The 27,676-nt window shown below is 45.0% G+C and overlaps 1 protein-coding gene across 1 annotated transcript in view; it reads right to left on the bottom strand.

Annotated features, from left to right (window-relative positions):
• Positions 1-6,746: 6,746 nt before the first annotated feature.
• C3PH5orf24 (chromosome 3p C5orf24 homolog) overlaps positions 6,747-27,676 on the bottom strand; it is a 69,493-nt gene continuing 48,563 nt past the window's right edge. Inside the window, exon 3 of the mRNA XM_069652575.1 lies at positions 6,747-9,025. Coding sequence (XP_069508676.1) covers positions 8,456-9,025 — 570 coding nt within the window. The 3' untranslated portion in view covers positions 6,747-8,455. The remainder of the gene's footprint in view (positions 9,026-27,676) is intronic.

Consider the following 27,676-nt stretch of genomic DNA (forward strand, 5'->3'; position numbering starts at 1 on the left):
GCATGAATAGGGGAAAGAGGTAGGAGCGAGGTCCTCACATCATCACGGTAAGGGGAAAGAAGCCAGATCAGTGGGAGGAGTGGGAGGGAGGAGTTATTGGCATATTCAAAAGAGAAAGAGTTGATATTAGACGGTGTAGAGGGGCAGTGTTTGAGGGCCTTACTGATAAGGAACCCCACACTGCCGCCCTTCCCAACAGGTCAGGGAGAGTGGGAGAAGGTAAAAGACTCAGTTTGTAGAGCTGCTGGTGTAGCAGTCATGAAGGGAAATATAGATTTCTGCGATAGTAAGAAGTGGAAGTTGAGGGTGATGAGGGTCAAAGAAGCCGGTTATGTAGGCAGACTTGTTGCAGAGGGATTGTACATTCCAGAAGCCAAGTGAACGAGTGATAGGAGGAGGAACAGAGGAGCAGGTGTTGTGTGGTAGGTGGGTGGATCCTCGGAACACAGGAGTGTCCTATTTGAGGGATGTGGGTGCAGGGGGAGAGGAAGAAGATGGGGAGGCCGGAGAGTGGTGCAGTTACACCAAGTTGAGGCCAAAGGTTATACTGTCAGGAAGAATGGAGCAAAGTCAAGGTGCATGATGAAGGATAGAAGAAATAGGCAAGTAAAGACAATGAAGAAAGTGTGCAACCAGGGAGAGAGGGTGGTTAGGTGGGTAAGTGGAAGGGGAGATGTGCTAGTTTGGGGCTATCAGTAACCAAAAAACAGTAATCAGGCCCAAAACAGCAATGCTCCTTGGTCCTGGTAGGTAACAGAAGATCTGGTGTGAATAATTGTCAATGGGTGGACTGGTCCTGATACGTGGAAGCAGAAGTCACGTAAAGGGTGAGCTCAGTGAAGTCCTGCCTTCAGCAGGGTTCAAGCACTAGGCCTTTTCTGGCCCCAAAAAGCCCAAACGGGAAGCAGCCCTTTGCTGCATTTGGCCCTTAGTTGCAGATGCTCAGGGGAGGCAGTATATCACATTTTCCTCTGGGAGCCAATCACAGTGCTCCAGCTGGCATCCACACTTGCAGGCAGGATCCTTGGTGTTGTAGGCCCAGGGAGCTTTGTTTTGTAGGCATGGTGCGCAGGGTCCTCTGGCAAAGCATAATGTGGCCAAGAAAGAAACAATAATTAAAACAAACCTCCAGTTGCATGTCCCTGTGGGAGCCAGGCAGAGATCTACACATGGTTTTCACACTTGTAGGCAGTGCATGCCCAGGGAGATTCGTTTTGTAGGCAGGACCCTCAGAGGGTGCACATGATCCTCTGGCAAAACAAAATGTGGCCAAAAACGTGTATTCTTCTAAGGCCTATCTCTATATTGGATAGTCCATCATGGAAGTTGTGCACTATATTAATACATCAGAGAAAGTAACTATCGCTGTTGCTTTTTTCTTGGCATCAAACACCTGCATTCCTGCTTCCTTCTCATGTTCAGAGCTCTCAGAAGCAGCGGTAAACTAGCATGTTAGCACTATATAAGTCAACTTCCTGCAAACCACCCAACAGCTTTTGATGGATCACTTCCCCATGGATTAAAGATGGTGGCCATATCAACCGATTAACTGTCCTTCGTAAACAGTGACATGAACAACTTCTTACATTCTCCAACACAATGGGTAAGAACCGTAGTGAAAAGTGAAATCGTCTTGGAGCCCATTGAATATCTTGCTAGCATGGAGTCCACCAGGCATTCTCTGTGCTGTTAAACTCTCAGACATGGGTTTTCATGAGCACCTTTGATATTGTGACCTTGTTTTCCAGTCTACGCCTATTCCTAGAGCACTCTGACTAACATGAATCTGTGCCTTTAGGCACCACAGGACTAAGAAATCAAACTAATTCCCCCTCCCCCCCCGAAAATATTAGAAGAGTAAATTCCATTAGCTACTATAGAAGTGGACCCAAAAAGTATGGAATATTGGCATTTTCTCAGATTCATGTCATGTTTGCGAAATTACATGGTGAAAAACATTGCTGAATTTACATAGTGGAAACCTCACGATTGTTGTGCTTTAACTGTATTTGATAATTATACAACTGAACAGAACACTGTGGGTAATACTACATTAATTTACTTTTTACCCATTAATATCTTATAACAAGGGCCCAGTGGGTGATATTGAAATCCCATTTTAAACTTTACATTGAAAATAATACTACACTGAAAATGCAGTTTAACTTACCACAAAGATACATGATTTAATATTTATTTCTTGCAACATCCTTTCAGAGTTATAATTTCACATATATTTCCTTCACAAAATCATGACTGTGTACTATTTACAGTAATAGAGGGATGTGCTACCTAGCAGCGTTCATCTCCTCTGTACCATTTCTCTAGATCAATTGAAAGGCCATGGATCATTACGAAAAATATTCCTTCTTTACACCAACTGTACAGATCTCCAGAATCGCAACGAAATACATGCTTGACTGTTCTGCTTTGTACTCTATATGTCGAACCAATAGACAAACTTGGTACACTGTGGGATTTTACTTATTTTCAAAAATCTACTTCTATGCAAATTACATTCAGACTAAAATCTAGGAATTTGTGTTGTTATAAATGTTTAGTTTGTTCTTACCACACCAAGAACAAGTTTGTGATATGTATTTACGTTTTAATCACGTATAATATTCAACTATGTAGGAGCAACACTTGTGGGGCCAACTCACACAATGGGCTTCATAATAGGTTTGGCGGTAGCCTTGCCGGTAAAACCGGCAGGCTGCCGTCAAACGTGCGAAAAATTTTGGCACCCGCGAATATTACCGGGTCATTACGGCCGGAGCAGAACTCGTAGTTTGCCGGTCAAGGAACTACGGTACCGGCAAGCTTACCGGTACCGTAGTTTCCGGACCAGCAAACTTGTAACGACCCCCAATGAGTTGTAGAATCAATGAACCAAACAACATAATTTATTTTCAGGAAACAATTTTATAAAATCAAAGAGGAAACATTACAGTGATTAAGAAGCGGAATCATCATATGAACTAACAACATACTAACAATGTAGTTCTACATGTAAAATAAAGAACTACACCGCCAATCATGCTTTATTATAACACACTAGCGTTTCTTAGATCCAGCAGTACTTTTCCTTTTTAGTTTTTTTCCATTTTTAAATATATAATTTTTCATGGTGCACACATTCCGAAAACCCGCTCCAATGTAACATTAAACAATCTAAATCTAATATGTGCCTTTGGAAGTAGCTACAAATACATTAAGTGAGACCAGAATGTACTGCATCTTGATTGCAGTAAAGATCAGAAGAAAAAAGAGTAACATTATGAACTATGCAGCAATCTGGGTGAAATAAGAACATTAGATCCTCTAGCAATGGCAGAGGTGAAGCTGGCTCATTTTGTTGAGACCAGAAAAAAAGTAACATGGTAAATAATCTGTTTGCAAGACATATGTTCACAAAAAGAAAAACATTTACCAGAACTTTCTTCCGAGCCTAAGCAATTCCAATCCATCATCATTAGAATGTTTTCTAGGAATTAGCTTTTCATTACCTTTTATTTGTCAACACAGAATGTTAAAACCACAGGGAAAAGGTTGCAAGTCGATCACAAATGGTCATTAGAATTTGCTAGACTTTTCACAATACAGATAATTTTTCCTTACAATCCTAAGGTATCCACTGTTTAACTGCCATTTCCATCTTGCTATATAATGCATAGAACATGCACCTTGCAATAAATGCATAGTATTTAATATATCATTAACAATATACTGATACACAACTGATGTGAGGTGAAATGGCATTATACAATCCCTGAATTATTTTTCTGTTTCAGTCACCAAAAAGCAACGCATGGATAGCTCTAGATTATCCATAACTACAGGCATTGCTCGAAGCAGCTTCCATTACATTGTTTTAAAGCTAATTGTCCCATTACACAAGTATACCACACTTAAGTAAATCTCTTTGTCCAGCCACCAATAGGAGACCACCATGAACTATATGCCAACCCCTAGCCACAGGTGTGTTCTTGAGGCCTATTAGGGTGGTGCAGGTAGATTCCCTAAGCAAAGCTAGCAAGGGACCAACTTCTTGGCGCACCTGTCCAATTTGTGGAAATTGTCATTAGGAACCAAAAAGTGATAGATGAATTAATCCTAATGAATGCTGCTATTCTTAGCAGCTTTCATCCTATTGTTTGCTAGGTGAGTTACATGCGTCTTCAGTTCTTTCATTAGGAATACTCTTCTATATTCATTACTGTGCAAAGAACAGTATAACAGGATGGAAAGTTACCAACATTACAATTGTGTTTTTTAATTTATTAATGGGACATTTTTAAGCTATACTCGCATCAATAGAACAGACCTTTAATCATTTTGTCAACTCCTCAATTTGAGACTGAGCTAGTTTGTATAGTCATAAAAAAGCAGTGTTACATTTTTACCAAAAACTCAAAAGCTTATATATACTGTTAAATTCCAATAATTTCAAAAGATCTTAGATGCAGCCAACAATCAAGATCTGGACATTTATGAATGATCAATTTACTTTAACAAAAAGTAAGTACTGATTTTCTTGGCTTCTAAAGACAAACTTTGGAAATAGAAACACTATTCAGAGATCCACCTTTTTGTCTCAAAGTAGTTTCTCTGGTGCACATTATAAAGGCTAAAGATCACATAGGAAACCCCATCAGTTAAATATGGTGATTCTGAACATACTATTAGGCAATAGGCCCCTCGCCAGCAGGCCATTACCGCGTCAGGTAATGCCCCTGGGGCCCAAAGTTACAGGCCCGAGCGACATTAGTAACCCGGTCCGTTAGACCAGGGTTCTAATGTTGTTTTTTTCGGTTGCGAGACGTGTTGCATTTTGCAGCTAAAATTTTAAAAAAAAAGTTTTTTAAAATGGCTGCTGCGGACTGGAAAACGTAGTCAGTTTTCCCTTTCCTTGGCGGCCATAGTAAGCAAAGAAAATGGCCACCATGGGATGGGCGAAGGGACTACAGGTAGTCCCTTCTCCCTTTCCATGGCAGCCATTAAAGTAAATAAAAAAAAGGTAAACAAAAAAATGGCTGCCATGGAAAGGGAAAAGAGACTACGTGTAGGCCCTTATCCCTTACCATGGCGGCCACTCCACGAAGGAACACGGAGATGCAGAGGCTTCAGAGCCTTCTCGGTGAGGTAAGGCCCAGGCGAGGTCCAATGAGGTTGCTTTTTACAAGCTCATTGACCTTCGCTGGTTACTAATTATTGTTCGACTGAAGGCACCTTGGAGGTGGAAATGTGCAGGGCTGAAATCAGGGCTGCCGTTTGGAAGCTGTTTGACCTATATTATGAGAAGACAGCAGGTTAAGAGTTACAATAGGTCAGCAGATAGGTCTTTGGTTTGTTCCATTTGATCAATGATTTTCATCAGAGTACATTAATTACAAACATATCGAGGAGGATTGTACCACTTTATGCTGCCTGATTGGTTTCTGTGTAAGGTGTATAAATAAATCCAGAACCCTAGCACATTTTACTTTATGCTGTCTTTGTTTTCCGATTACCTATGGTTCTCGAGAGACATATACAACATATATCCAAAAACAATGAAGGACCTAAATGGCTTGGACAAATAGCTGTTCCTTTCCAGTTTAAGAATAGGTGTCCAATTAAAAATCTGACCATGCTTTTTTTATATAGATTTCCATGTGTTCAAAAAGGAAGTCAGCATTCCGAAAGATTATAAGATTAAACTAAATAGCATCTGTTTTTATGCACCTTAAGTTTCATCCGTTACATTCATATGTGAAATTACATAAAAAGAACTTAAATCAGTACAACAAATTCTATAACTTTACATTAAATAAATTAAATAATAAATCTGCAGCGTGTAGGTTTCCAATATTTGCTTTAAAATCCACATGTTTCCCAGCGGCATAAATAAAGGTGAATTGTTGATGTTCTCATGATATTTAGATTGACCAGAAGTTCTCTACATGTAAAATAAAGAACTACACCGCCAATCATGCTTCATTATAACACACTAGGGTTTTTTTTAGATCCAGCAGTACTTTTCCTTTTTACATTTTTTTTCCATTTTTTAATATATAATTTTTCATGGTGCACACATTCTGAAAACCCGCTCCAATATAACATTAAACAATCTAAATCTAATATGTGCCTTTGGAAGTAGCTACAAATACATTAAGTGAGACCAGAATGTACTGCATCTTGATTGCAGTAAAGATCAGAAGAAAAAAGAGTAACATTATGAACTATGCAGCAATCTGGGTGAAATAAGAACATTAGATCCTCTAGCAACGGCAGAGGTAAAGCTGGCTCAGTTTCCAATAAAGTGAGCATATTATTATTATTATGTTCTTTTTTTGCTTCTGTTTTTTGTGACTTTTTCTTCTTCTACCCATCATAGCAGAAGTAGGATTTCCGTCAAACTGAAATTTGTAGGAGAAAAACCCACAACAATTAAGTTCTGTTTTCTGTTAAATTTGCCACCCAAAACCCCCAAAGGGACCATATCCATTTTAACACTAATAACTTAAGATAAACATAAATTATTGAGTTGATTTAACATACTTTGAAATCAAATACAAACCAAGTCACCACAGTCTCATAAACCACAATTTCCTGCATATGTGAAATGATTAAAAATAAATCAAGTCAAATTAACTTCTTTCAAGCTATATCTGTGTTCCTAGAGCTCCAACCTTAAGCCTAAAACAAGCAGGATAAACAATGAAGAATAAGAGGACAGACCTATCTTTCAAGATTTACAACAGTCTGTTTAAAATACAAATTTATTAAGAAACATAGCATACAATTCATAGCTTTAGCATGGAAAACATGGTTTAGTAGCCATTAGCTTTCGCTACAAGAATATTGCAAAGTGAAGTCAGGTTTTTTTCTAAGGCCTGAATTTTCCACTGATTCTATGGTCTGTGTGATACGAAGGCAATTCTTTCAGTGAACAGTGGACACACAGAAAATCCCCATTTACAATGAAATACATTTAACTGTCATAGGTATCACGTATTATCACGTATCAACCCAGCAGGATTGTGGCTAGTTAACTGATTTACAAAGGTATGAAAGGTGACATCTATTCTTCTCCCACCAAGACGAAAAGTAGGCTTTTCAATGTTTAATTAGACCATTGTGGATTATTGCACATTTCAAAATGTTTTCTGTTTGATACGCTTTTTCTAACAAAAAGAAAACCTCTTAGAGAACAGTTATTTTTCAGTGATATATTTTGATAAACTAGCCTAATATGGTAAAGGCGTTTTACTCAACTCAAAGAAATGTTTACTGGAAATATAATGCTGTAGATGTGTTTGTCAAAATGCGCCTTCTCTCTGTAAAATATGCAAACTATTTATATGGAGGCCTTTGTCACCGGCTGTTTTGCCACAAAAGGAAATGTACAGTGACATCACCTCTCCAAGACCATGCATAGATGCAATTGTGTTACATTGTGTTTAACCTAGATGCACACTCAAGAGTGCAATAACGTATATCTTCAGATACACAATTGTAAATATCAATTATGAAAAATGTATCCTTTGATTTTAATTTTTTCCACTTAAAGAACATGCATGAAAATGAATATAAATCATCTGTAGCGCCGAGCAGTTAGAACATGTACAGTTGACAATTATTACTTTTGAAAACCGGACTTATTAGTATCATTAATTTACAGTTGCTGTAGATTTTGAACAATAAACCTTATAAGACGGCCCTTCGCCAATTTCTGAAATCCGTTTATAATACATCGAACAGTGTTGCAGTGTTAGAATGAACACAATACTACTGTAAGCCTAAATGCAGTTTCTGATAAATAATCTTGATTTATTGTGCATTATTTTAATAGTGTTCTGTTCTTGTGGTCTTGGTTGTTTTACAACAAACGACATCTAACCAAGTACAATATTAAGAAAAATGATATGCAATTTAATAAAAGCAAATGTAAACCGCAATGGAATATTAAGTGCATTTAGCAAACAAACTTATTAACAATTTAAACATTTTAAGATTCTCAAAACATATTAATACATGGTGTCCATTTGTAAGCCGTAAATGTGAGTACAATAGGATATAGAATGTAAATTGTTTTAGTTCTGTAGTCACTTTCTTGCTTCCTCATTCACGCATTTATTTCACTTTTGTATGACTGACTAGACGTATAAATCAAACGTGACAGAAGGTCCTATAAATATACAACATACACGGTTCACATCGCAGTTATGAAATGAATGAGACTCTAATGTTCTTGCTGCAAAGAAATCAAATGGCATAAAATATACACATTCACTTTAGAGCCAAAAGTTGTGCTTTTAAAAGCAGGCAAGTGTTTGCTACCTAAGGTTCAAAATGGGTCATTTAAATAAAACCACAAGTGTAAAAAAACAAAGGCATGAAAAGATGAAGTAAAAAATGTCGAGACTTTCCATACAAATCCTTAACATATATACATATATAAACGTATAGATTACTCAATGGGTTGCTTCATTTTGCTATCGGTTTCCTCATCTTCAGTGTCAGTCGCATGCATTCCTTTTGTACATGTCACAGTGTAGGGGAAAGCCGCACCGGTACAAGTGAAACTGAGGTTTGCAAGCTGCGAAAGAGCTTTAATGCTACCTGGGGGCCTCCCTGGACTGACTTTGTATCCTGCAGCTCTAGTTGTACCCAAAGGTCTACCCGGACTGGTTTTAAATCCAGCTGCTTTGGTTGTCCCTAAAGGTCGACCTGTGCTGGTCCTATATCCTGCCGATTTAGTGGTCCCCGACGGTCTTCCTCGTTTACCAGCTTTGTCAAGATCTTTCTTTTTTTTAACATCGCCCTTTTTCTCTTGATTTATTCCACCGATTGCCTGCAAGTGTCCTTCAATTATTGATTCTTGCCTTTGACAGGAAATAGCTTTATGGCTGTAATTACTTGATTGGATGGTATACAAGTCAAACTGGTCAGCCGTTCGCCTATCGTCTCCAGAAAGACATGAATTCTTTTCATTTCCAAGGTAATCTCCATCACTGCTGGACACAGGGTGCATCATTTTCTATATGCACAAGACAAACGCAAGAAAAGGCTGGTTAACAATAATGGAAATGTTACACGTGCCAATTCAATGAAAAAAACTTTATGCACGCTTCGTACATCTAGTGGTAGTAAATAAAATGGATAACATGTCGCACTGCATTAAATGTTTATTATTTTGGTTGCAGGTGTCCCAGTTGAACAGTGTATTGAACAGTTTAGATTGGTTTTGAAATCGATTTTGAAATATTGGATAAAACGTTAGCATGTACAGTATTTAATCCACCCAAATACTGAAGGGGGAAACTCACAAAACCTGCATTTCTTTACACTCCAATGGCTTACTCTCCAACATTCTCTGGCATCCTGGAAACCTACTTTTTAATGAACAGATTAAAAGAGCCCTACTACATACACTAGCTGAAAGAAAATAAGTCTGCCCACCTGCAAGTCCACATTTGTTCAAAATCCTAGCCTTATTAAGTACAATTGCCAACAAATGGCTACATTTCCCAGAATTAATTATGTCTCACTCATGACAGATCTCGGCATGGGACAACAGCTGATAATCACTCACAGGCTGGATCATGCCTCGCTCAATATAAATGGAGCCGCATACCTAAAACTAGATATGGAACTGCCTTATACTGCCTCACAAATTACATAAGTTCCCAAAGAACTACAGGACAGTGAGGGCACCATGCATCACAAATTTCAGTTGTTCACGATGGACTGTGTCGAATGATGTAATCTCGGATCTAATAAAGACTTCCTCCCACGATCCCTCCACCTCTCAGGACTACATTTCTTAGAATGCACATTTCTTAGAATTTACTCAGTACAGAGGTCCCTCCCAAACAACATGCCCAGGAATCCACTTTACCTTATGGAAGTCCTACCCACAGAGCAGCCTACTCCGTATGAGATACCCCACCCATACACCTAGAAACACATTTACCACAAAAGCTCTTTGTGTCACGTTCCTCTGTGACCACAGCTTCCTATGGCCCCATTGGAGATCTTGTCGGCTTCAGGGGGACTGTATTTAGTGGTTTAGTCTTACCAAGATGGCCACCACCACATCAGGTTTCCTGCAGTACTGGAGGACAGTGAATCACAAAGCTCCAGGTTTCTACCTGAGGTGAGACCCTCCAAGCCCATTGTTGTTACCCATTGCTCCCATCTCTGTGTTCCTCATTCTTGCTCATCATTTTCTGCTTGCTCTCTACATAGTCCTGTGATGAATCTGAGGGCATACTCACTTCTTTGCCCAAAATATATCCTTCCCCGCCCCCCCCCCCCCGGAGGCCAGGGAAAGGCTGTCGCTTTTGCATCCTGACCCTTGGGGTGGATCTGGGAGGGAGGATGACGTGGGAGGAAGAGACTTAAGGAGTGGGGATGAGGCACCATTGAGTGAGACATGGTATCCCCCATTTCCCTTCCATCAAAAATGAAATGTCCCCCAGGTTTTTAAGGGATATTTCCAATCCCTTCCCTATTGTGTTAGAAAACCATCTCCCAATGTATACCATTATGGTACTGAGACGAGGAAGAGACCACATAGGGGTATTAGGTAATAATTTCCCCATACATAATGTCGCCGGGAAAAGCCACTGGCGACATTATTAAATATGGTGACATTATGTATGGGGACGGGTTGCGGGGATGTCCTCTGCTCATCTTGTAAAAATAAAGTAAATAAATAACAAATAAAAAAGAAAGAAATTCAGGGGTTGCAGGGGTGTCTCCCGCATGTTCAATGTAATAATGTATCTGCTAAAAAACTGTACTTTTTGTCAGGAGACATTTTTGCAGGGACATTATTACATGGAACCCACATAGGAATTCACAAACACCACTCTGGTACTGGGACGAGGAAGAGGGATGCCGAGTAACAAGACAGTTGGCCCGCTCAGATGAGGCTAATAGAGGAAGTAAGGAGATCGAGATGGCCTGTGGAGTGCTTGGTGACAGAGGCGCCGGAGGTGAAGGCAGGGAGACGCATGCTGTAGCGCTGAGGTATTGCGGCGGAAGAAGAGTGTGGCTGGTGTTGTCCGAAGCTCTCCGGTGGCAGGGTCAGGCTGCCGACCTCCTGGAGTAACGAGGAGTCCCTCTCCAGTTTCCCGAGGTGTTTGAGACACATGCAGAGTGGCTTGCCGAGCCAAGAACAGCAGCAGCCACAAAGAACCGACCGAAGCGGAGAAAGGCACACGAAGATAGTGTACCCAGTCAGTCAAGTGAGGCTGAATGACTCCGGGACGCTGTGGTGCGAGCTGCGTTGTGAAGGACGGTCAAAGCGCTCGTGAGTGACAGCAGAGGCAATGTGATTGCCGGTCCAAAATTGTAAAACAAGGCTATTGGATAACTACGATAATGTGAAGGTTGATGAAATGAGTGATTTGTGAATACCGAACTGTACTGAAATTGGGAAGGCCACGGAAGAGCCAAAAAAGCAGTACACTTGAATTTGAATGCAAGGTGCAAATTCCCAGCAGGAGAGTGAACAGGGAGTTACGTTGTTTTGATATGAATGAACTACAATTTTGAATACCGAAACAAAGGAAAGCAAAAATTAGTGAATGCCACATGAGTGGAAAGCAGAGAAAAGCGTTCCCTGATACAAAGCAACTGTCAATCATGGAACCTAAAGAAAGCAAGCATTGTTGATGAATATAAAGAACTGCGAGTTGTACAAGCTGAGAAAAAGCAAGCATTGGCAAGAGCCATACGGAAAAGAGGAACTATACAAGTTGAATGTTGACAGTGTGGCAACACTAGGAGAAAGTTTGATAATCCAGCAAGTGAATGGTGGCAAAACACGTGTTCAAAAGGACTGCAAGAATATAAGTTCAATACCACTTTGAGTTGAAGCAGTGGTGGTGTAACCGTGGAAAAGAAACCAATCAGGTGTGTCGATTGCGTGACCTGTAATGGGTGGACCGTGTGGTCTGACAACTGCGCCTAGACCGACTACACCCACTAAAAAGAAACCACTTGACTCATCAATACGTTTATGGTTGAATATCCAGAGAAGCTTGCACGTTGTGAACTTAAAGAGTTAAACTTTGACATTGATGAAAGGACCAAAAAGCCTGAGGAATTGTGTTGTGAAAACAGTGAGAGACTTGAAAGCTTGGGGAAGGGAATCCCTTGTGATTAAAAGTGACGATTTGGAATCGTGGGGAAGGGTGAACCCCTTTCCTACCAAGAGCTGGAAGAAGCTCTGAACTTTAGTTTGAACACTTTTTTTTATTGGATTCTGACATCCCTACACAGTTTGCACAGATACATGTGAGGGCAAGTTTAGGTTTTGGACACAGATGACATTTACTTTGAACTTCCTGACACAGACTATCCTTAGTTTCCGTGAGAATAGGGCAAGATAGGCCTTATCCCAACCTCTGTGATTTAAAAAAAAAAGTTTGTAGCCCAAACCTTCCTCAGTTGTCTGCGTCTACTTCCTGGTGCCTTCACAAATTGTGTCAGAGGAGTGGGATGTGGCTCAACCGATACAAGTTGGGGAAGTTGAGTGACAAAGCATCAGACCCCTCAGTGGCCACAGAAGACTATTGGGTATGAACTTTGTAGATGTCATTTCCCCAGGTGAAAGAAGATTAATACCCACAGACCTGGTTTTGATTCCACCACCATCACATACATACATACATACATACATCAGACAGGCTCCCAAGTCGGGGAGATTTGGGATTGATGTATTAGCAGGGGTGATGGATTCGGACTTTAGGGGAGACATAAAGGTGTTAGTTCAGAATCACGGAAAGGATCCCTTCCAGATCAATCAAGGGGACAAAATTGCACAAGGAGCGATTGAGAGGGCAATGTTTCCTAGCGTAAAGGAAGAAGCCGGAAGAGAGGTGACAGAGCGGGGAAGCTGACAAACCTAATGACTCCCCACAAAAACCTGAGCCCCGAAGAATCATTGAGGAAGAACCTGAAACGCTTCCAACCTAGCCATTGCCCAAAGAAACGACCCCCTGTTAGCAGAAGCCTTTCTACAAATTATTCTGGAGAGTGAGGGCCATGAGAGAGGAGGACCCTTTTTCTTTTTGAATCATGGATTGTTGTAAAGAGGGTACACAACTCCAGATGGCCTGGCTAGAACGCAACTAGTTATGTCTAAAAGCCATATGTAGGTGGTCCTGGAGATAGCTCACCCTCACCTAACTGGCAGTCATTTAGGTCAAACCAAATCTCAGGCCCAAATTTTGAATACATTTCACTGGCCCGGGATTCATGCTGACACTAAGACCTTTATACAATCCTGTGACATATGCCAAAAGACCAGTGCCCATATGCCACGTCCAGTACCATTATAACCTCTACCAATAATTGAAGTCCCATTTTCCCGAATTGGGATGGATATCGTAGGTCCCCTGGAAACATCGAAGTTAGGGTATAAGTACATCCTGATTATAGTAGTCTATGCCACACAATATCCCGAAGCCTTTCCCCTTAGAACCAACACCACTCAGCAGATCCTGAAACACCTACTTATTTTTTTCTCAAGAATAGGGTTTCCTAAAGAAATCCTAACCTATGAAGGCTCTACATTTATGGGGAAGTGAAGCAGCTATTACACATTACCACCCTTAGAACTTCAGTGTACATCCTCAAACCGATGGCCTTGTGGAAAGATTTAATGAGACACTGAAGACAATGTTGCAGAAGATGGTGGAACAGGACGGAAGGAACTGGGATCAAATGGTACAGTGGGCATTATTTGCTATTAGGAAAACCCCTCTGGCTTCTACAGGCTTTTCCCTGTTTAAATTACTTTACGTACAGGAACTTCGAGACATCCTAGAAATGTTAAGGGACACCTGAGCAGAAAGAGAGGAAGTGCCAATCCCACTTTCCTAAACCGCACACAGGCTTAAATAACATATGACTGTGGTAAGAACTTTAATTCAAACCCATATGGCCAAAGCACAAGAAAAGAAAACATCATATAATTAAAAGGCCACCCTACATTATTTTTCTGTAGGACAAAAAATCCTAGGGCCTCATTAAGAGTCTGGTGGTAACCGAGGTGGTAAAACCGCCTGGTTACCGCTGGACTCGTATTACCATTCCGCCTCCGTGATTCCTGGAATTACCGGGGCATTACAACCCTGGTGTCCCGGGAATTCCAGAGGCGAAATGGTGTAAATCCCCATTCCCATTGAGTCCTATGGGACTGAATGGTAATGGGAATCATGGAAACACCGGCACCATCTTGTGATGGTGCCGGTGTTTCCTCGTCCGCCTACAGGCGGGCGGTAGTAAACCCGCCAGGTCAGACCTGGCAGGAACGCTACCTCCTGCCTGCACGACTCGGGATCGGGCGGTCCGGAATTAACAGTGGCGGCGGGTTTACCGCCACTGTTATTTCCGGACCGCCCGACCTGTAATGAGGCCCCAAGTGTTACTATCATCCTTTGAGAACAAACTAATATCTAAATGGCATGGACCATATGAGGTGCTCAAACAAACAGGTCCCTATAATTATAACATTTCCCAACCTGACTGTCAATTGAAAACCCAGGTATACCATATAAATCTCCTTAAAGAGTGGAAAGAAAACACCAGCCTCAACTACCAACATATTAACATGTCTATTGCCCGATGACTCTGATTGAAAATAACGTATCCCTCCTGATATTAGTAACAATCAAAAACAAGACCTCTATGATTTACTCAACCAATTTACTGATGTGTTTAAAGAGGAGCCAAGAAGGGTGAAGGGATTTTACTATCACATCTGCACCCCTCAAGGCAAAGTGGTACATCTAAAACCTTATAGGCTACCCGAGGCAAGGAAAGCGACCATCATCCAAGAAGTCAAGCAAATGCTGGACACCAATATTATTGAACCCTCCACCAGTCCCTGATCTTCCCCCATAGTTTTAGTAGCAAAACAGATGGAAGCTGGACATTTTGTATTGACTTCAGAAAAGTTAATGCAATTTCGTATTTTGATGCTTATCCCATGTTTCGCATAGACAGCTTTAACTTGGCGGTCAATAAGATCGTCTATCTCTCTGCCATAGACTTTAAAAAAGGCTGTTGGCAGGTTGCATTGCACGGTCCTGATAAACTGAAACCAAAAAAGTGATGGGTGGAAGGTTTTGAATTAATCTAAACCACTGGCATTGCTCTGGGCAACCTTCCACACCACCATTATTTTGCCCGTCTGCGCCATTGCAAAAGGGGTCCAGCCATATGCAAATCAGCCAGGTACTACCACCAATAGGAGCAGACTTGCCCGAACTGCTAGGCCTGGTCCCCTCTGCACAGAAACACAAGCAACCCCAGACATGTTTCGGCCTTGTTGGGTCGCATCAGTGAGGTGCAGCTTGGTTCCCTATGGCATATGGTCTTTCCCCTTTTGTAATGGCTTGGCAGACGTAGAACGGTGGTCTGGAGGGTTGCCCCGAGCAATGGCAGCAGTTAAGATTCATTCTAAACGGGGCGGGGGCGTGGCTTTGAGCACCGTCGATGCGACAGCTCCCATGATGGCCTCCGTGCTGGGCCCGCCGATTATATGACAATTCAATAGCTTCGGCATCTCTATTTAAGCATACCTTCCATGAGGCACTATAGGAGGGTCTGAGGACTTGGTCGAGCTAAGATTGGGGTGTTCCGGCCCAGGAGGACTCTGAATTACGTTACCTTGGCCTCGCTGCCCCGGCACCGGACAACTCAAGATGGCGGACGGGGCTTGCCTTGGCACTGCTCCTCTGTGCGAGAACACTCAGGCTGATCCACCCTTCTACGAAGCTCCTGCCCACGGTGTCTTTCCACCGGCCTGAGCCCCAGACGCCGGTGCCTTCCCCTGAGGTCCTTTCAACTCTGGGGGCAGCCCCATTGGAGCCTCCCGACACGGGCGGTTGGACCCCCGCTTCCCGCCCGCTCACCCCAGGGCAGACAGCGTGGCTCCACCACAACAGAGACTGCCGCTGCGCTGAGGGGCGCTGCCCCTGAATTCCCTGGATGCCGCCAAGACGGTGAGTGCTCCCTCGGCCTCCCCCCACCCCTCTGCTGGGCTTTGAGATCCTATCAGCTCCAGGAGACGGAGGGGCCGAGGTCCACAAGCACGGAAGCTGCTTCCGCATCTGGGAGGGGTGCGCTCCCGGCCCGCCAGCTTTCAGCCTTTTTAAATCGCACCTAAACGGAGGGGCTGGCTTGAAGGTGAGCCCCCCCTTCCAGCTATAAGCGGTAACGTTGGTAAGGAGCGTGAGGGTTGCACTCCCACCGTTTTGCCCTGGTGAGGACTCCCTGTGAAGGCTGTTTTCCTCACACCCACGGCCATTTGGAACTTCCTTCTAACTCCTGGGGTGCCCCTGCCCACCCGCCACCCCTCCTCCAGCGCTTGCCAAAGAGGCTCAAAACTATAGCTACGGCCACTGCTCGTATCAAGAGGACACTCCCTCTTCTCAAAGGCTGGGCTAGAAGGACGGCCCGCTCTTCCTAAATACTCCAACGACCTGAACCAGGGCCTCTCTTGCCCTGCTGTGGTGCAACTCCACAGAGAGGAGGTCCTCTTTCCCACTTCCTGGGGCCCCCGGGCCACTCAACGAGCCTTCCCCCTCACCCTCTGCTGCTAGAACCTGGTGTGCTCCTACCGATCAGGAGTCGACAGATGTCTCTTCCCCATCTGGCTGCATCCTAACTTTCCTGGCTACCTGCACCTATACGCTTCAGGATAGCTCTGGGTGAGATCGCCTAGCTCCCATTGAAACCAGGAGCTACTGAAAGCAAGTCTAGGTGGGACCCCCCAACCTACCCTGCACCACGGGAGCAACTAACCCCACCTCCTGCCAGCTGGAGACCATCATGGCCAAGCAATCAAAAGCTAATAAGAACTCAGATATCACCACAATGTTACTTGTGGCTGACAGAGGCAAGAAACAGGACCCCCCCCACCCCAAATTAACTCCACAAAAGTCGCCAGACGTCAAGGGATCCCTTGCAACTAAAGATAACATTCAAGCCTTCATGGCAGACATTAAGTCGGAATTCAGGTCATGCATGGCCGAACTCACCATGAAGCTTGAACATACTAACCAAAGGGTCACAGAAGTGGAACAACGCCTAGGGGAAGTCGAAGACCATTCCCAAGATCACACTGCTGCTTTGGGGGAGATCCAACGCTCAATTTAAACCCTACAAGACAGATGCAAGATCCTCGAATTCAAACAGGAGGACCTCGAGAATAGGGCCCGGCGCAACAACCTCCAGATTCGGGGTATCCCATCCTCTGTCCCAGACAAGGACCTCTCAGAATACGTGGGGAACTTCTTTCAGGCTCTTCTCCCCCAACTACACAAACCCCAGCTGCTGTTGAACCGAACTCACAGGCTGCGCCCTCAGACCCCCCTCCCCCCCCTGACGTAATAACGAGAGTGCATTTCTACACAACGAAGGAAGGCATTTCGGCAATAAATCGCTGCCAGGACGAGCTATCCTTCCAAGGGTCTACCCTCCAAATTTATCAAGACCTCTCACTTCTCACTTTACAGAAAAGGAAATCCCTCCGCCCTTTGACTCTTTACCTCCAAAGCCATCAGATGTGTTACAGATGGCTGTTTCCAACGGCACTCCAGTTTACTTACAAGGGTTCCCTCCGAAGAATCGGCCATCTGGAAGACACCCAGAAGATTTTTCACTCAGATTCCCCAGAAGGCACCCCGACCCTCCCTGCAGCTGACAACGAAGGCGGAGCTCCTTCCTCCCCACTGAAACCCAGAGGGACTCCCTGGTCTAAAGTTCTGAGGTATGGGAGGAGAAAATAACTGACTGCATGCTACCCAAGGACCTTCGCTTCCCCCTACCCCTCGAACTCCCCAACCTCTCCTAGGGAAAATGCCGACCCTACATTCTTTAGCCACGGACCTTCCGGCGGGCCCCCCACAGTTCATGCCCGTTTCCGAGGTACAGATCATCTGAGTCCTTGGAATGATTTAGTTCTCCGGTTGCCTGCCCCAGCCATGTTGGCGGGGTGCATGGCTTTGGCCCAGTTGGCCATGGGGGTTTGGGGGCTGACCCTGGAACGCCAGCCACTCCCTTCGAACAACCTTCTGTTCTCCCGTTGGAGTTTCAGACTAAAAGTTCTGATGCAGAGTGATTTCCAGCTACAGCTCCCTGACGGTGACAGTTGATCCCGACCTGTCCCGGCCTCCTCGCAAGGACACACCTTTCGATGCAGATGCAGCCCCGGATTGCCGAACTCTACGATTTGTCTCCCTTAATGTTAAGGGCCTGAAATCTCCTACCAAACGCAAATCGGTTATTGAATGACTCCTGGATGAAGACGCCGGAGTGGCTTTGCTGCAGGAGACCCACTTGCTTCCGGTGGACTTTGGGCGTCTTCGGTCTAGATGCTTCCCGCTGCAGTTCTTAGCATCCGATGGCACCAAGAAAGGGGGGACTGCGATTCTTTTTGGGAAGGGTCTGAACCCGTAAATTTTAGAAACTGTGCCCTGATGGCCGCTACGTCGCTATCAAATGCCTCTTACTGGGCCAACTATACACATTTGTCTCCACATATGCCTCCAATGTGGGACAGTCCGCCTTCTATGACTCCATGGGCATGACCCTCTCTTCCTTCTCAGGAGGCCAAATGGTGATCAGAGGTGACTTTAACAGGGTCCCGGACCCCACGAACGACAAATCGAATCATCCTTCTCCCAAAGATTTCAATACGGCGCTGGGCCTCCTACGCCTTTTCAGAACTCTAGGAGTAGTGGACTTGTGGAGGGTGCTTCACCCCACAGAGAGCGATTTCTCGTTCTACTCCTATGTTCATAGGACCTTCTCAAGAATCGACCTCCTCCTGACATCACCCCAACTACTAACTTATGTCAAGGATGTTTCTATTGGAACGAGAACCCTATCTGACCATGCTCCAGTGGCTCTGAGTACACCAACCCACTCCACACTTACCATGCCGCTGGGCACTATTCGACCCGATTCTCAATGACATGCCCCTGAGAGACTCAATCACCACCACGATTCGAAACTTCTTCAAAGAAAACCTGAATGAGGACACCTCCCCGGGGAACACCTGGGATGCCATGAAGGTGGTGGTCTGGAGGAAGTTGATTGCCCAAGGAGTGGCATACCACAAAGCTAGGCGACAAACACGCCTGTCGCTTGAAAAGGAACTTCGGGAAGCCGAAAGGACACAAATCTAAAGGTTGGTCCCCGAAAACACAGCGGGCCGTCCGTGTCGCCCACAATAAAATTGAAGCTCACCTGGCCAAAACTAAACAGTTCTATTATGCCAAAAAATAATAAAGCGAATACATTGCTTGTGAGCAAACTGGCTAAAGAGAGGCGGAACACAATTATCGGTCTGCGGGACCACCAAGGCAGTGTGCAATATGCATAACGGGAGAAGCAACAACTGGCTGCGGCTCATCTGGCTCAGGTGATGACCGCACCACCCAGAGACCGAAGTGAATATCTGCAGAAGACTGCACTACCCCACCTAAAGGACTCAGCTTGAGAAAACCTGGACGCTCCAATCACGGGGGAGGAAATAGAGGCCGACATTAAGTCCCTCAAATCTCAAGCTCCTGGTCCCGATGTGTTTTCCACCAGGTTCTATAAAATCTTCCGGCCACCGTTACTTGCTCCCATGGTAGCCCTCTTTAACTCTTTCAGGGAATCGGGTGCTGTCACCCCCTCTATGTCAGAATCCATCACAATCCTGCTACCCAAACCGGGAAAAGACCTCAAAGACCCAGCCTCTTACAGACCCATCGCCTTGCTAAACATCGATGCCAACATCTATTCTAAAATTCTGGCCAACCGTCTGTCACCCATCCTACCCGACATAATCCATCCGGACCAGTCAGGCTTTATCAGAAATAGGACCACTCGGGACAATGTTCGCAGAGCCCTGGATCTGGTCGACCTCACTATTCGCAGCTCCCAACAACTGGTGCTGATGGCTCTGGACGCCACTAAAGCGTTTGATAGGGTGGACTTGGCCTTCAGGTGTCAAACCCTTGAAGCCTTCTGCTTTGGGCCCGCATTCCAGAATATGGTCCTGGCCAACTATCAATCCGCGAAAACTCTGCTTAGGGTCAATGCGTGTTCTCCAATCCGATCTCTCTAACCTGTGGGACCAGGGAGGGGTGCCCGCTGTCCCACTTCTTTTCACTTTTTCTATGGAACCCTTTGCCCAGAGAATTAGAGCCAATGTAAATATCAAAGGCCCCCAGATTGGCCCTACCCAACATAAAATATCCCTCTACGCACCCTGCTACCCCTGGGTCTGGTGCGCATTAGAAATTCAATAAACAATGTCTTGCTCACTCTTTTGGAAGCCACCTCCTCCCTACGGCCCTTGCAGAAATAGCTAGCTATTGGAAGGTTACAGGCTTCTCTATTAATTTCAATAAATCTGTGGCCTTGGGAGTTGGCCTGTCCCCAGGTGACCGTGACGCCCTGGTTTCGTTATGTCCCATTCAGTGGAAGGAGAAGATGTTTCCCTATCTAGGAGTCCAAATCCCTGCAGACCCTAAGTCAGTATACCATGCACATTTTCCCACACTTTTCCTCGACTTGAAGAGGTGGGCATCACAAGAGATCTCTTTGATGGGGCGTATCACGGCTAGCAAAACGAACCTCCCCCTAGATTCCTGTATGCCTGCTCCGCCCTACCCGTAACAATTCCGCCGGCTACCCTTCAGGGGCTCCAGTATAAATACCCGACCTACAGAGCTACCAAATAGTGGCTCAGCTAACCCATACAAATGCCTGGCTGATGATCTCTGGGCACCCTAGATGGGTGGAGATAGAACAATCTCGGCTATCCCTTCCCCCTGTGCTTTCTCCCACATATCCAACCCCCGCTACGGCAGAGCTGGAACGACCTGCTATTGTCTACCAAACACACTGTGAGCGCTTGGAATTGGGCGCTGCGACGCAAAGGGATCTCGAGGGGCCTGGGCCCCTTCTCTCCGGTTTTCAAGAACCCATCTTTCTCCCCCAGAACTAACCCCCACAACTTCAGGAATTAGATCACGGGAGGTCTGGAATCACTGGGCCAACTTTTTGTGGAAGGTCGTCCCCGAACGTTCGAACAATGCAAGGAAACCTTTCAACTTGAGGAATCGGACAGATTTTCTTATATTCAGCTTCGCCACTGGTGCATCCACCATCAAACCCTTCAGGCGGCAACACACACCCACTCCGCCCTCGAACTGACCCTGCATGAACTTCCAGCCCGGGGGAGGATCTCAGCCTTATATAAACGCTTTCTAGGTGACTTCCTTACCTCCAAGACGTGCGCCATGGCGCATTGGGAAGCGTATCTGGGGCACCCATTGACAGACCATAACTGGGTCGACATATGGACACAAACCCACTCATCGTCCTCCTGCATTACAAACAGAGACCAGGTGCAAAGGAAAAGAGGCTGTAGGGCTCCTTAAATAGGGAAAAAGAGGGAACCAGGAAGGCACCAGGTGGGCGGGGCTTGCTAAGTGGGGAAAAAGAGTGGCAACCTGGAAGGCACCAGGTGGGCGGAGCTTAGGCCAGGTGACCTAGATCCACGTGCACCTGCTCCCCATCTGCAAAGGAAAAGAGGCTGGAGGGCTTCTTAAGTAGGGAAAAAGAGGCAACCAGGAAGGCACCAGGTGGGCAGGGCTTGCTAAGTGGGGAAAAAGAGCGGCAACCACGAAGGCAGCAGGTGATGCCTACAATCTATTTGTGGCCTCTCTACATAGTCATGCAGTTATTGGCCATGTCTTGCAGAGCTTGGACCACTAAGTATAAGGAAAATATTCCTAAAATGAGTAAACAAAGTGAACTGTGCCTTGATCAATGCCAGGTCAGCAGTGAAAAACAGGCAATTTACAAGACAACACCAAAGCTGTCTTCAAAACTTCTATGTCTGGGTCATTGCTTAAAGATAATTTCAGCTCTTTAGTCCCTGCCCTCTCCCCCTCTAGATATAAAAACCTCTAAACACTGAAGAAGGCAACAAAAAAAAGCATAGTATAGCAATTATTTTGTAAAAACATTATACAAATGTCAATTCTACCCCGCATTGTCCCAAAAGGCCTTGGAATGTTATAAGCCAAATGTATTAGGTCACCCACAAAAGCACAATACTCCTTAACCGTTAATCGGCAACCAAAAACAGAGATGCCCTTCCTGAATAACTGTCTGGTCAGAAACACAGCCGTGATGAGTGACCTTCCGTCAATTATCATACTGTTTGACTTCGAAAACTGGGCAGAGCAACCATGGCCCTAAAATGTGGACCCTGAATGTCTTACAGCATGGAGTGATCACTTTTTGATTCCTTTTAAATGAAGGATAATCAAGCCTGTAAAGTCTGCTCTGATTTCCCCTCAAACAAACAAAGGACAAATTGAAAGAAATTAGAATTAGACTTGCTGACAGCAACATTAATAGCAAAAGCTAATCTGCACCATGGCACCACACCCTCAAGGTCAGAATCAGGAAATCTATACAAGTATAACAAATAGTCTAGACTTATGTATTAAACATACAGAAACGTGACTTAAAAAATCAAAACAATCATGTAGAAATTAGACTTTATGCCTCTTCTGAGCCTCAAAAGGAGTACTGTAGAATTGTACGTGAATTAAGAACTCCGACAACCTGAAATCTGACATCCTCTCATTCCAGCATCTGTAATGCAATTTAGAAAATCTTTGCACGCACACACACACACACACACACACACACACACACACACACACTTTCCCCGCACCCCCATGAAGCTTCAACAGCCTATCGGGATGCAGTATATGAACCATGCAAATGAGACAGAAACTGGTAAAATTGCATATAACCGCACCTGCCAGCAGGTCCAATTTTACAGCCTGCATAATCAAAGTCAATTTATAGACAGCAAGAAAGAAACCAACTAAAAGCAGAAATGACAAAAATGTTGGTTGTATAAACCCTACCTCAATATTGGTCAAGAGAGATATGGCCAAAGCAACTTGGTCTGTGCCCCAATTCAGTCACTCAATTAAGAAACCTGGATGTCCTTATGGGCTCCAGGCTTTCACTAGAGCCGCAGGCTGGAGTTAGCTTTTACAAATAGTGGTGCTCATTTTCAGCACTTAATGCACAGAACACTCTCTTTGTTACACAAACAGCCTAACATCCGCAGCAATTTTGACCTAGTAATTAATCTCTTGTCTGGATTATGCAAATAGTGTTCATCTGGGGCTCTGTGACAATCTGATGGCTCGCTTCTGAAAGCTGTGGCTCAAATGACAACACAGATAGGATGCAAATGCAGCTCTGAACGCTCTTCATTGTTTGCCTGTTTTAAGGAAGGCATGGTATCAACTGTAAGGTAGACACAAGTGACGACAATTCAAAGGTGTTTATTTAACTTCAAAAAGGGTTTGAAAAACGCCTATCTAATCCTAAAGATGGGAGAAATTTACCACCATCAAACAATAATAACGCAGTCCCTATTGCCAATCCTTACCTCTAAATACAAGTAGTGTGGGAAACAATGTTATGTAAAAGAAAGAAGTGTTCAAGAAATTATATGTCAGGAGGTTCAGACTGCTGGCCTCCCTTCCCCACGTTTTCAGCAAGGGATAAGGCGGTACACTTGAGCTTAGCACAGTCTCTGCCTTCTCTAGCACAAGGGTGCAGTTCAAACATTAGCATCAGGGCCTTCCGTGCCCAAGTCTATTTGCCTTTCAGAGTCTCTTCTTTCAGAGGACCTGGTTATACAAACAATACATTCTTTTCCTCTCAGAATTTCACACATACTCAATTTTTCAGGTGATTCACTATTCACCTTGGATGCCCCTCAGCCGGGCTCAGATCCCCTTTAACAGAATTCTCGTAGGATTTCCATGTGTCCATTTTCTCAGGTGATTCACGGTTCACCCTGGAGCCCCCTCAGCCGGGCTCAGATACGTTTTAACACAATGTTCAATCAGTCTCCCTCTGCCAGGCTTGGACCAATTTAATTCACTTTAACAAAAACTTGCTTTATCCCAAAAGCCTTTCAATTGATCTCCCTCGTTCCGGCTCGGATCAACTTGCTCTATTTTGTCATCAACGTATTCAATTGATCTCCCTCATCTATTTTTAAATCAACTTGCTTGGCATTATCAACATCTTAGACTTTCGATTGTGCATAGGATTTTGCTTGACCCGTTATAGGACCAGTTCGATGCACACTCGTTCACCTTTCTCAACTCTCAGTTGGATACCTTACAGAGACCTTCGAATGAGCATGCACGCGGTGCTGGACCACTCTCAAAGTTATAGTATCTTGGTTTCAAAGTTCAATCACTCATCAGTAGTTCAATTCTACTTGCGTTGGTTATCACATGCGTTTCATACACTGTTCGATTCAGCACCCACCATACAATGTTGCTACTTGCAACCTTGGCTTCAACACAGACCGATCTGGTATCAGTCTTCCCAACTCCTTTCACTGTTGCTGCTTTGTTGTAGGAGCCAAGGACAGTACCACAGCGGCATGTGATTCTCCCAGTCTTAATTATCGACACGGGAGGGCCCGGTTACCTGCAACACACAATGCAGGATTCTTCAACCTGGTTTCCTGGTCTTATGCTTTCTATTCTCAAGGGTTTGACGGCTTCTCGTCGAAAAGGTCAAGGGCATTTCCCTCCTTGCAATCGCCTTCTGTTTTGCCGTCTTTCTCCTCGTGTTACACTGCCATCTTGGAATTGCTGTTTCCTCATGTGCTTTGCCTTGCTCAGAGTGTGCTCTCGTGCTCTGCCTTTTATCCATGTAGGGAAGTGTAATAGGAATATGGTGTGCGATGGTGGGTAATTGCCCAACCATTGTATTGGGACAGGTCAGGTATACGGCTCGGGTGTTAGTCCGTTTTCTCTCACAGCGAGCTGTCCTTGAGAAAGTGTTTGTGTTGTACAGAGGGGGGGGGGCGGAATCACAGGGTTGAGTTCCCAAGTATCCTACCTGGAAGGATGGGGTAAAGGTGTTAACAGGAAGGGGATACAGCCTCTCGCCATCCAGTGTCCCATTCCCTGAAGACCCCTCACTGAGGTTTGTGTGTTTATTTTATTTCGAAAGTGGTCCCGAGCCTGAGGTATCTAGGCGCTTTTAGATGCAGCTAAAAAGTTACAGGCATAGGCATAATAAAAATGTACAATATGTACGCAATAACAGTGTTACAGGCATTGGCAGTGTATGCAAGTGGTAGTTACATTGGTAAATTTACAGAGCCAAGAATACAGTGAAAGCAGGGGTGAAGTGCGGTTCAAATTAAAGTTGGTTCTTACTAAGTAACCAGGAGATGACATTTGAGGAACAGCTGGGTTGACTTTACGGCGGGTGGGAGTGTGTTCCACAGTTAGGCTGCCATGACTGGGAAGTTACTGCCTCCAGATCTTTTAAATTTGTATCTTGGAATCACCAGGCATGACGTGTTGGATGATCTAGTTATCTGTGAGGAGGACCTAAGAGTACATTTTTCAGCGAGGTAAGGTGGGGCTGTACGATTCAGTGCTTTAAAGGTGAGACATAAGGTTTTTAAGTCAATCTTCTACTTTGAGAGCCATTTGTAGTGTCTTCTAGTTGCTGAGATGTGCTCTCTTCTTGCCATATTTAATGCCGCTCTAAGTGCATTATTCTGCATTATTTGTAGTTTGTCAATCACAGACTTAATGCCACCCAAGTTTAGACCGTTACAGTAGTCCAATTTAGACAGTATGAGTGCTCTTGCTAAAATAAGGCAGCTTTCTGTTGATAAAAGTGGTCTGCAGGCCCTTATTAGTTTGCCTGTGTAGGCAGTAGCAGAGGCAGTCATGTTCACCTGTTTGCTTAAGTTAGAGGTGGCGTCCAGATAGAAGCCTAGTGATTTTTCTTATTTGGCCAGTGGGATGTTGTTCCCGTCTATATTGAATGAGACATAATTCAGACTCATCTTGTTTGTTAGCTGGTGAGCCCAGCAAGAGGAGTTCTGTTTTATCATCATTTAGGCAGAGGCCATGGGCGGCCATCCATGCCTGAATGATTGTGTATATTTCGTTCACAAGTCGTACAGCTGTGTCGTAGATGCCTGTTAGAGGTAGCAGGATCTGGGTGTCATCTGCGTAGTTCGTGTAGGTGACAGCCAGTTGGTCCAGTTCGTCAAACAGGGGCTTTGTGAAAATATTATACAAGGTCGGAGAAACACACAAGCCTTGAGGTACTCCGCTGGTAATAGTTATCGGGTCAGCTGCTGCAGAAGGTGAGAAGACTCACATGGTCCTATTATTTAATAAGGATTGAATCCAAGTGATAGCTGTCTGTGAGAAATGGGCCGCAGTAGCGAGTTTATCGCAGAGAACACGGTGGTCAATCAAGTCAAATGCTGCAGATAGGTCCAAAAGGAGCAGAATTGCAAGTCTTCCTTTATCTTTGAGTTCGTCAATCTGGTTTTTTAGGTCGATGAAGGCTGTTTCGGTCCCATGTTGAGGTCTAAAGCCAGACTGCCGAGTCCCCAAGAGCTTATTGGTCTCTAAATCTTCTTGGATTTGCAGGTATACAACCCTGTCCAAGGTTTTTAGCAGAAATGGGACTGTTGTAATTGGTAGGTATAGTTGGATCTAGAGATTGTTTTTTTTTTTTTTATTTGTTTATTTATAACTCAGCACACAGGAGAACATATACGATAACAAATGCTTATCACCTCTCAGCATGCATATGATATAATGTCCCACCATCCCACCCCAGAAATCCCAAGCGATTTTGTTCTTGGCCCTCATTCGGTCGGGCCCAGTGTTGAGTGTTCGCTAGTATCTTGGAGGGCTCTCGCGATCAAGCGTGGTTTGTAGGTCAGGGCTGGGTAGTTCAGGTCATATTCTAGTACTGGTGACCAAATGTTTGTAAATCGGTGGAGCAGGCCCGCTTTTGCTGCCGTGACCTTTTCTGCTATTAGAATGTCCCAAAGTTGACGGGGGCGCTGTTGCGCCAAAGCAAGATGGCCACCTAGGTGTTGTGCGTTCAGGCCCGCAACCCCATTGCATTCGCCTGAAATCAACGGCGCATCCCTATAACCCTATCCTCTGTGCCCCTGGGAAGTTTCGTGGAGAACGCGCCCCCGGCGCTGAGCTGTGCACCCCGGTCCCTGCTGAGACTCCTTCTGCCTGATCTCCCCGTCTGCCGCTCCGTGGACTGCGGCCCTCCCAGCCACTTGGAGGCGTGGCGTTGCGGCCTACTGTGGGGAGGGGCGTCAGGTCCTCCGCGCTGCTGCGGCCGGCAGAGCTGGACTCTGTTCCTCCTGCCCTCTCGTGCCTCAACCTGTTGACCCGCCGCAACTACTGCAGCTACGACCTCCGTTGACATCAGCGACGCCTGTGCTGAGGGATTACCGGCGCGGCTGGCCTGCCGACCACGGCTCGGCGTCTACCTGCACAGCATCTGCCTCCCCTGCCGCCCCCCCCGCAGGCGCTCCGGATCAGGCCTGCTGCCAGGTAGGGGGCACTGGGGGTTGAGTGTGTCTGCCTCCAGCGGGCCTTGGCCCTCCTCATCGGCTGTCGCGTGGGCGCCTCACCGCTCACTGCCCTCCTCCCCTGTTGGACTACGGCCCCTCTGCCGACCCTGTGCTGCACGAGCGAGTGTTTGAACGCCTGGGGCGGGGACCCATAGCGCTGCTACTACCTGCCTGTGTTCTTTGGAC

This window comes from Ambystoma mexicanum, chromosome 3p (genome assembly GCF_040938575.1).
Source record: "Ambystoma mexicanum isolate Mex_15411 chromosome 3p, UKY_AmexF1_1, whole genome shotgun sequence".
Taxonomy (NCBI): Eukaryota; Metazoa; Chordata; class Amphibia; order Caudata; family Ambystomatidae; genus Ambystoma; species Ambystoma mexicanum.